The sequence below is a fragment of the Panicum virgatum genome, chromosome 8K, assembly GCF_016808335.1.
Source record: "Panicum virgatum strain AP13 chromosome 8K, P.virgatum_v5, whole genome shotgun sequence".
NCBI lineage: Eukaryota > Viridiplantae > Streptophyta > Magnoliopsida > Poales > Poaceae > Panicum > Panicum virgatum.
Genome location: NC_053143.1, coordinates 1,536,231 through 1,545,966, shown reverse-complemented (window position 1 = coordinate 1,545,966; position 9,736 = coordinate 1,536,231). Strand labels below are relative to the sequence as shown.

The following is a 9,736-nucleotide window of genomic DNA, read 5'->3' as shown; positions in this document are numbered from 1 at the left end:
CCCACTTGTGATCTCAACAACATTTGTATACTAATTACTAAATAAAACACAACCGAGCAGTTTAACAAGCAATACACAGAAAGACAGTTCTGAGTGAGCTAAGCCAAGAAGAGCAAAAAAAAAGTACAATAGTACTAGCAAACAACTAGTGAAGTGGGATTGCTTGATGGGGATGGTGAACTGACAAAATACGCCATATTCTCACTTGTGGAATGTCACTGGGAAAAATAATAAGGATGCAAGCTCATCATGCCAAGGCTAATTGGTTAAGATGTTCAGGAAGCAAGAATTGACAAGCTGATGACCTCATGAAGGAAAAGGTGAAAACGATGTTAAAAGTAAACAATGCATATCCACACAAAAAAGGTGGAGTCCACTAAAGGTAACTATGCCTTATGCAACACACACATGAACATTATTATCAAGCTAAGACACAAATGAGTAGTAAACAACACGATGAGAATAAGAAGGAACAATTTGCACACTGCACTAGTTTTAAACATGGATTTAGGATGCCATTTATGTAGCCACAGATTTGAGGTTTGTTATCTAAAAAAGGCCACAAATTTGAGGTTAAAAAATCCTTAACGGTTACTTCTCCAAAAAGAAGAAAAATAATAAACCAGTGGCTTTGGTATTGGACTGATAATGGATTCCCCAGCTTCTCCTAATTTCTGGAGAATAATACTTTCCTAAAAGCGCCTCCACCTTCTCAGCAAGAACCTAAACGAACACCCGATAATGTAATTTGTGATCACGGGCTCTACATATAATGAAGCAACAGTGATTCTATTAATTAACAAACGAAGATGGAAACTAGGGCAGATTGGCAGGATTTGTGAAGATAACCGATCGACAGCTGAACAAAATCTACCATAAAACTAAGCTTACATCAGTAACTATCACTGTGAAGAGATCTAGCAATTAGTGATCAGAAATGTTATCATTTTCCTAATCTCGGAACTGATTAAATTGAGCAGCAGCTAGCTAAACAGGCAAAAGATCTGAGCAATAACGCCAAGTAAGATCTAGCAGTAATAGTAATGCTTTAGCTCTGTAAATTTGCTCTCAAATTTAACGGCATGGGGTCTGAATTGGGCGCCAGGCAGATGCAGTGAGCAGGCAAAGATCCTTCCACCCGAGCTTGAGAGCACCATTCTCCTCGACGAGCGTGTACCCGTCGGAGGGGAACATGCCGAGCAGCAGCGACGCCTGCGCCGCCGCGCTGCCGGCAAGCGAGGCCGAGCGGAATCCCGACTGCGCGAGCTTCTCGCGCCAGCTCCCGAACTTGACGTCGCCGGTGCGCGCCGGGCCGCCGACGGCGAGCACGTTGCGGATCTCCCTGGACAGGAGCTGCTGTTCCACGACGTGCCGCTCCGGGCTGTCCTCGCCGTAGCTCGCGTCCAGCGAGTCGAAGAGCGCCGAGTAGTAGTGGATGGCCTCCACGAAGCGCGCCAGGAAGGAGCCCGAGTGGCTGAGGTCCTGCTCCACCATTGTCACCACCTTGGGGGCCAGCCTGCAACCCGTGCGTGGTCCACGGAGACAGCAGCATCAGTACGTGCATTTCGTGGCCATTAGATTCTGCTGGCAGGACAAGATTCAACCAGCAACCAACACTCTAGCATTTTAATGATGCATCAAATCAAGGACAATGCAGTTTAACTCACGGTTCCCCAACCAAAAAGTACATTGGGCAGATATGTAACAGCAGCAGTCAATCGACTATTAAAGATAGCGCCTTTGATAAGCATTTGAGTTTAGCTTCCTGATCTATTACGAAATGATATGGTTAGTCGAAGATGACAGTTATTCCATTTCAGTAATCATGACTCCGGCACTAGGAACTAGAAAACTTTTTGGCATAGAAAGTTGGTCATGATGATTAGAACTTTCAGCTCGCTCCTAGTGATCCACTAACCAAATTCAAGCGGGATCTTTTGTGGTTCTGGGATCACCAAAGACCATGGAAGAGATCGTCAAAGCATTGTAAAGATGCAACCTTTTTAGCCTAGAAAGTTGGTCATGATCACTGGTAGTAAACTTTTAGAGCTCCAAAACGCAATTTTTTTACTACGGAGTATGCTTGTACCGGATGTACTACGATTGCGGCCGGGAACGGATCGAAAGTCACCGCTACAGTGATTCCCTGACTTGCCTTCAGCAAGTCAGGGAATCCCGATTGCTACGATTGATGCTTGATAGATGTGCATATCACAAATGTGAAGTGGTTGCTGAAAAGTAGTCATGATGATGGTAGAAGCAACAAGGAGGATTTGACATGGAAGCTAGTAGCAATGGAGGAGAAGAGGAGGCAGGCACCTTTGGATGAGCCAGAGCGTGTTGGAGTCGTTGCCGGTGACGTCGTAGAGCGAGTGGTGGAGCCAGTGGACGGCGACGGCCTCGCGCCGCGCGACGCCGCCGAGCAGCTTGTCCGGGTCGACATTGCCGGCCTTCTCCGCGACGGCGCAGAACTCGAATGGCAGGCCGAGCGTGTCGGCGAAGTCGGAGAGGCGCTTGCCGGTGGCCTGGAGCGCGTCCATGGAGGCGCCGAGGCCGGTGAGCCTGACCCTGGGCGGGCCGCCGGGGCGGGAGGCGAGGATGTGGAAGAGGCCCGGCCACTGCAGCCCCTGCATGATGTCGAGGTCGATGATGTGGACGCGCTCCTCCCGCTCGAACGCCTCCTGGATGGCCTGGTTCGCCGTGAAGTGCGAGAACTTGACGAGCGGGCTGATGCCGTTGAACACCTGGAACGCGGCGGCGACGCGCCCGTGCAGCCGCGCCGCCGCGGGGGACGCCGGCGGCAGCGGCGCGTACAGGCCGAGGCAGGAGCTGACGAGGCGCGCGGACATGGCCTCGGCGAAGTAGGCGGCGACGCGCTGGGTGGAGGTGCCGAAGGGCGTGGCGAGCTCGGCGATCTCCAGCAACGTCTGGTGCGCGTCGTCGAGGTTGTCGGCGTTCACCGACTCGGCGCACTGCAGCAGCAGCGTCAGCAGGTGGAGGCCCTCCTCGTCGCGCTGCTTCCGCCGCTGCTCTTCCTTGCGCTCCTTGGCGGCCGCGGCAGCCGCGGCGGCGGCGGCCGCGGCGGTCTCCTCCGCGGTCGGGGGCTTGGGCGACTGCGGCGACGGGTTGGGCTCCTCCTGCTGCTGCGGGTCGTGGCGGCGCTTGTCTGGAAGCGGATGAGGGGGAGGGAGAGCGGGCACTGCTGGGGCGGCGGCGGGCGGGGTGCTGTGCAGGAGAGCAGGAGGATGCGGGAGCGGCGGCGGGGCGGGGTCGGCGTTGAGGAGGGAGCGGAGGCGGAGCTCGAGGAGGGAGGCCAGGCCGGGGTTGCAGGGGTGGATGATCTCGCGGACGTTGTGGATGAGCTGCGCGATGGAGACCCCGGCGCCGCCGCTGCTGCCGATGATGTCGCGGATGATGCCGTCCACCCACGCCGTGGTGGACGCCGCCACCTCGCCCGCCGCAGCCGGGGGCGCGTCCACCTCCGCGTGCTGCTGCTGCTGCTGGAACGCGGGGAGCTGGAGCTGGGTGGGCAGCGCGGGCAGCTGCGCGCTGGCGGGCGACTGATGCGGTGGCTGCCCGCCGGCACCAGCGGCGGCGGCCGTGACGTCGGAGAGGTCGCCCGTGACGTGGCGGCGCGGCGGGGGGAGGTCCATGTCGGGCGCCGGGCGCTTGCGGACCATGGCGGCGGCGGCGGATTCTTGGTGGTGCTCTGCTAGGTGAAGGTAGTGGAGGAGCAAATGGTCTTGGGAGGAGGGGAGCGGCGGCAATAAGGAGTGAGAGGAGGTGGCATGGGAATAAGCAGCAGAAGCCGTGGGCGGTGGCGCGGCGGAGGAGGACGAGGGGAAGAGGAGCAGCGAGGAGGAGCCCATCTACAAACGCCAACAACAAGCCGCCGCGCGCATGCTGATGCTGATGCGGTGGAGGAGGCGCTGAGCGGCTGAGGTGAGACGAGTGAAGGTGGAGTAGATGGTCGAGCAAGAAGGTGGACGGAGTAAAGAGGAAGACGCCGCCGGGAGCCCAACAAGCACAAGCAGGTGTTTGGGTTGGGTGCCACTGGCTAATCATATTTATGGGGGAGAGCCGAATACGCTGCAGCAGCAGTAGGGATTTGCTTCCCCTTTGCCTCATGTTCTTCTTAAAACAGTTTATTATTATAATTCTGTTTTTCAAACAAAAAACTCGGTTTCTTTGTCACCACCTATGGTGAAAGAATCAAATTTGTCACTAATTTGTATTTGAATTTACTTACAATCCAATAAATTATCAACACTAGCCTATGAACCCGTACTCCCGCCCGCAAGGACTAACTAAAATTAATATAAGAATAAAATTTATAGTGAATAATTATAATTATCTATCGTGCCATCTTTCACCTATTAAGTATTCTAACACATACTCTAAATATATATTTATCATTATCTAGTTGCAATAGATTTTATTTTGCATCACATCTTCATCTCCATGTATGTTTGATATATATTAATCCGAACTATTTGTTTGTGAATTGGTATTCTTGTCTCTTTCATCATACATGAATACATGATGACATATATCGTGGGTAGTATTTTTATATAAATAATATATTATTAATGATAGAAATAGTAATCTAGAATTTTATATTGGTGCGATTTAATACTTTTATTAATTATATAATTTATATTCAAATTTTGATGTTACTTTAATTTTTAATAATGATATAGTTGGATAATTTATATACAAACTTAGGGGGTTATTTGTATTATTTTTATAATGGTAGAGTTGAGTAATTTAGATACATATTTAGGGGGCTAACGTTAGTCTATTTTCATAATGATAGAGGTGGGTAATCTATTATGAAAGATAACATATCCCATTATTATTATGATTAGAGTTGTGGATTGATGATAGGATGTTTCTAGTTTTTATAAGAAAGTTTGGAATTTTTTTATTTTGTAAGTGTCCACCTAGGATCCTAGGTGGCTTCACGTGAGACTTCTCCAATTAGTAATAGTAAAATTAGTAATCGTAACTTGTAAGATATCACATAACTATGCGAGGTTCAAAGGGAAAATTGATTGTTTCGCTATTTATAGGTGAGGATAGGGGAGATGCTAGCCAGTGACACCAGAGGGAGGAAATGCTACTTCCCTGCAAGATCAAGCGGGTGTGGAAAGTAAGTTAGAAGCTCGAGGGCTGAATGAGACAACTGAACTTTTTTTTTAAAAGACAACTAACTTCTCTTGTGGTGTTATCAGTCTTATTTAAATTGTTCACCTTTTTAATTAGCATATACCTACCTTTATGTGATATTATTGTGAAGATAGATGAACACAATTGCATTTGCAAAATTTAACATCAACATTATGTTGTCCATGCATATATACGCTACAGATGATCTCGTACATCAGTAAATTCTAACTCTTGTGTACGGGTAGGTCATTGCATCACTACTCGATTCGACTTTCCGAATAGTTCTCGTTTACAGAAAGGATGGGGTGTGTGTGTGTGTGTGTTTTGAAACAAAAGAAAGGATGGTGTGATCTCAGCCTTGGGAGGAATTAATCCTAGCTACTCCAGATTTGCACGCAGCGACACGAGTGTACCCAGGAGGTCGAGATGTTGTTGTCTTCGAGTCTTTTAGCAAGTCTCGTGTTGAACTTTGTCCATGCATTCTTCTTTTGACCATGGCAGTAATGGCATTGTCTTGGCTGCTGAATCACCCATCAGCTCGCCTCTGAACCCGATCCGATAGGAGCCGCATGACGAAGAGCGGAAGAAGAGATTCTCCGGTGGCGTCTCCATCGTTGTCCGGCTTTGTTTGTCACCGTTTCACTATCAGCATCATCGTCATCGTCGGCATGGGGATACGGTGGTGCATGCCGTTGCCCGTTGCGACCGGCAAGCTCCGCCCATCGTTTCTTCTTTCGCCTTTTTCTTTTAGTCTTGCATGCTTCTCATCCATCTCCAAAACTTTTGGCCCTTGGCACACAGGATGGTTGTACCTCGTGGGATTTGCAATTTGTTGTTTCACGCCCATTTTTGTCTCAACATCATAAAAAACATCAGGATCAAGGAGTATGCAGCATTTACCTCTTGGAAGATACAGATGAATTTCTGTTGCAATTTTTTAGGAAACAAAATTGACCATAATTTAATTTGTTAAAAAACGTTTCTTTTGGAAGAAAGTGTGTCCATAGATCCATGCCTGGCTCGAAAAGGTGAAAAAAAAACACGCTATGTATTAGCGTTGGCAATGCTGAAGTCTGAAGAGTACATCTGTGTGGGGACTTGGACATAATATGTTGTACTCCAGTCTTCAGTATTGAGCGTGGTGATGGTTACAACACAGTTTTGTTGGGCAGTCGCACGCTGGCCCGGGTGTTTTGGTGGACCGCACGGCACTGGACATGGCATGCGCGTTGATCGATCTGGACATGCAGGCCAGGCCTGTACCTGTATGGACCGTGTCCATGTGGCCCTCGTACGTCCTACCAGCTAGCAACTCGATCATGATCGTCTCATAATACGTATGTACCAAGTCAATCTCAGTGAAAAATGTTATCGAACAATTATCAAGACTATAAATTAGACAATCGAGCCGGAAGAATCATGTAGGAGTTTTGACTCTAGTAGGAGCAGATAGAGATCGGTAGGGATGCTTACTTTTATCGATAGTTAGCAAAAGGCTGGTGCATCGTGGACTGGACTCCGGCTTTCCGGTGGCGGTGGTGTCTGTGTCTTGACTTGCATGTGCGGCCTCGTTGAGGCCCCCGAATGGAAAAGGGTCTCGCCTTTTCTTGCTCCCTTTTCGTCTCGTTGTTCGTTCTCGATGCATCGTCCTGTTCCTTCCTTGGCATGCTTCCATTTCCACGCACGGCCGGCCATATGGGGCATTGGAGCCGAGAGCATCCAAGGAAGCAGATAGAGAGACTCCATTGCGCTGCCTTGCTCGGGCTCGCCGCCTCGCTCGCTCCGTCCCCAGTTATTTACCCATTCAGCGATGCCCCGCTGCACGTATACGTTGCTGTTCCAACAGCTACCAATGCTCTTGTCTTCTTCATCGATAGATGGAGTCAAATACTGGCTGCTGTTCTTCCTATCCTATCTTTGGCAGTATGCAGCATGGTTGCAACAATTCCTATGAATGACCGTGGACGAATGCCTAATTTGAGGGAACGGAAAGGGAAAGGGAAAGAAGTGTACTACATCTACATGCATGTCAAAGCTAGCTAGTGAAATGCATGGAGCACAATATGGTTGAGATCGCCAATTTTTAAACAGGCCATCAATAAATTCATTTTAACTTTCAAAAAAAATCAATAAATTCGTTTTTAAACTGGAAAGTGGATCTCGCTAGCTAGCTTATCCCAAAGCAAATGGACAAGAACCAAGACAAGCGTGCAAGTTTAGGCTCGTGGGCGTATCCAATTGTAGCGCAGCAACTGCTTTGCTGGATCGGCGTGCTAGTCCTTGCGCCATTGCCTGCAGCTGCTGTGACTCCTGCCTCCCCTCTGGCCTCTGCCGCCATTACTTGGCTGCAGCCTGCTCCGCTGCCCTTGAGAGCATGGAGAGACGAGCTCAGACAGTGCAAGCCGCTGCAACCTGCCTCTGCCTGCCTGCAATCTCACTCACTGTTCACTCTGGGCGCGCAGGCGGCGGGCAAGCACCTACTCCCCCTCCGCTGATCTCGTGCACCTCTGCCATGGTCTCCTTCCCTGCTGTAGGAGCACTACCGGAGAAATGTACAGTGGTATCAGCACGTTAGTACCCGTCAACTAGAGGCCGGCTGTACCCGGCGGGCATGTTAGTGCTGGCTATAAACCCCAGCCGGTACTAACGTACCATCACCCCAACGGTCAACATCTAACCCACAACGGTCAGAAGGCTGTTAGTGTCGGCTAGGGATACTGGCCGGCACTAACTTGGCACGAGACAAGTTAGTGCCGGCTAAAGCCACCAGCTGGCACTAAACGTCCACACTTAGTGTTGGCTAAAACCACCAGCCGGCACTAACTTGCCCCGTATATACCACCCACTCCTCTCTTCCATGGCGTGTTAGAGGGGAGGTGCTACCCATTTTCTCCAAAATTTGTGAGGATTTCGCTCATTCAAGTGCACCAAAGGTTAGTAGCTTCTTCCACTCTTCTTTCACACCGTTTATTTTTTTGTTTCATGCTTTCTAGATAATGAAAATAGTGATTTTAAGGTTGAGGGAAAATGAGCATAATTTTTCGATTTGTTCATTAATTTGAGCAAAATAGAATTGATTTGTTACTTTTTAGAGAAGGTTTACTACATAGTTTGACTTTGACACATTTAGAGTAATTTTTGTATATGTTATTATGCAAAATTTTAAGGATTTTAAGGATGAGGGAAAATGAGCATGATTTATCAATTTGTTCATTAATTTGAGCAAGGTAGAATTGATTTGTTACTTTTTAGAGAAGGTTTACTATATAGTTTGACTATCATACATTTAGAATGATTTTTTCGAATTATTTCATGGTGACATGTGTATATATTATTGTACCAATTTATTTTGCTATTTAGTTTACGTTTACTAGATAGGTGGCCTATGACACATTTATAATTTTTTTTGAATTACTTCATAGTAACTTGTTTTTAGAGATAATGAGCATGATTTTTTTAATTTGTACATAAGTTCCACAAGAAATAAGTTTCGCCGATAGTTTGTATATTCTAGTTTCTTTGGATAATTTGTGTTGGATGTTGAGACATTTATTTGTGTTCATTCTTTTAGCGACAATTATGCCAATTTAAGATATGTAGAATTGATTTTTGTTTTTATACGGTAATTAATTACAGATGGATCGACAATGGATGCACGGAAGCCGGAGCACCTCGGCGTGGATTCAGGGTTTAGATTCTTTTCTCAAGGCGGCAATGGCAAATATGTCGCCAGAGGGTTTAATGTGTTGTCCATGCAGTGTTTGCGAAAATAAAAAGGAATTCCGGAAAAGAGATACTCTATGGAATCACCTGGCCTTGAATGGTTTCATGAGTAACTATAGCCTTTGGACCAAGCACGGCAAAGTTGGAGTTATGATGGAAGATAATGAAGAAGATGACGATGGTGATAACAATCTTCCAGATTGGGCATGGGTTCATGAAGCAGGTAGCTTTTAAGATGAACCAATGGACGAGGGTAAAGCAAATGTTACACAAGAGGAGCCACCTGACGAGCTAGGTCAGGCGTTGCTTGATGCACAGAAAGACAGTGAGACTGTGAAGGAGGCATTAAAGTTCGAGAAGATGTTGGAGGATCACAAAAGACCGTTGTTCCCTAGTTGCAAACTGGAGCAGAAGAAGTTGGGTACCACGCTGGAGATGCTAAAATAGAAGGCAACTAATGGTGTCACCGATAAGGGATTTGGTTAGCTATTAAAGATTGTAAAAAACATGCTTCCTGAGGGTAATGAACTGCCGTCAACAACATACGAAGCTAAAAAGATGGTTTGCCCTCTTAGATTGGACGTGCAGAAAATTCACGCATGTCCTAATGACTGCATCCTGTATCGCGGCAAATACGAGAACTTGGAAGCTTGTCCTGTTTGCAGCGCATTGCGGTATAAGATCAGGCGAGATGATTCAGGTGATGTTGATGGGCAGCCGGTAAAGAAGAGAGTTCCTGCAAAGTTGGTGTGGTACTTCCCTATAATACCACGTCTGAAGCGCTTTTTCAAAAACAAGGATAATGCTAAGTTGATGTGGTGGCACAAAGAAGATCGTAAGGAGG

The 9,736-nt window shown here is 47.6% G+C and overlaps 1 protein-coding gene across 1 annotated transcript; it reads right to left on the bottom strand.

The window, feature by feature from the left end:
* Positions 1-773: 773 nt before the first annotated feature.
* LOC120643466 (protein SCARECROW-like) lies at positions 774-4,054 on the bottom strand. The gene is made up of 2 exons (XM_039919830.1): positions 2,320-4,054; positions 774-1,516 (listed from the first exon to the last, which is right to left on the bottom strand). Exons 1-2 carry the CDS (start codon positions 3,867-3,869, stop codon positions 1,075-1,077), a joined length of 1,992 nt encoding a protein of 663 aa, XP_039775764.1. The 5' UTR covers positions 3,870-4,054; the 3' UTR covers positions 774-1,074.
* Between the last annotated feature and the right edge of the window lie 5,682 nt (positions 4,055-9,736).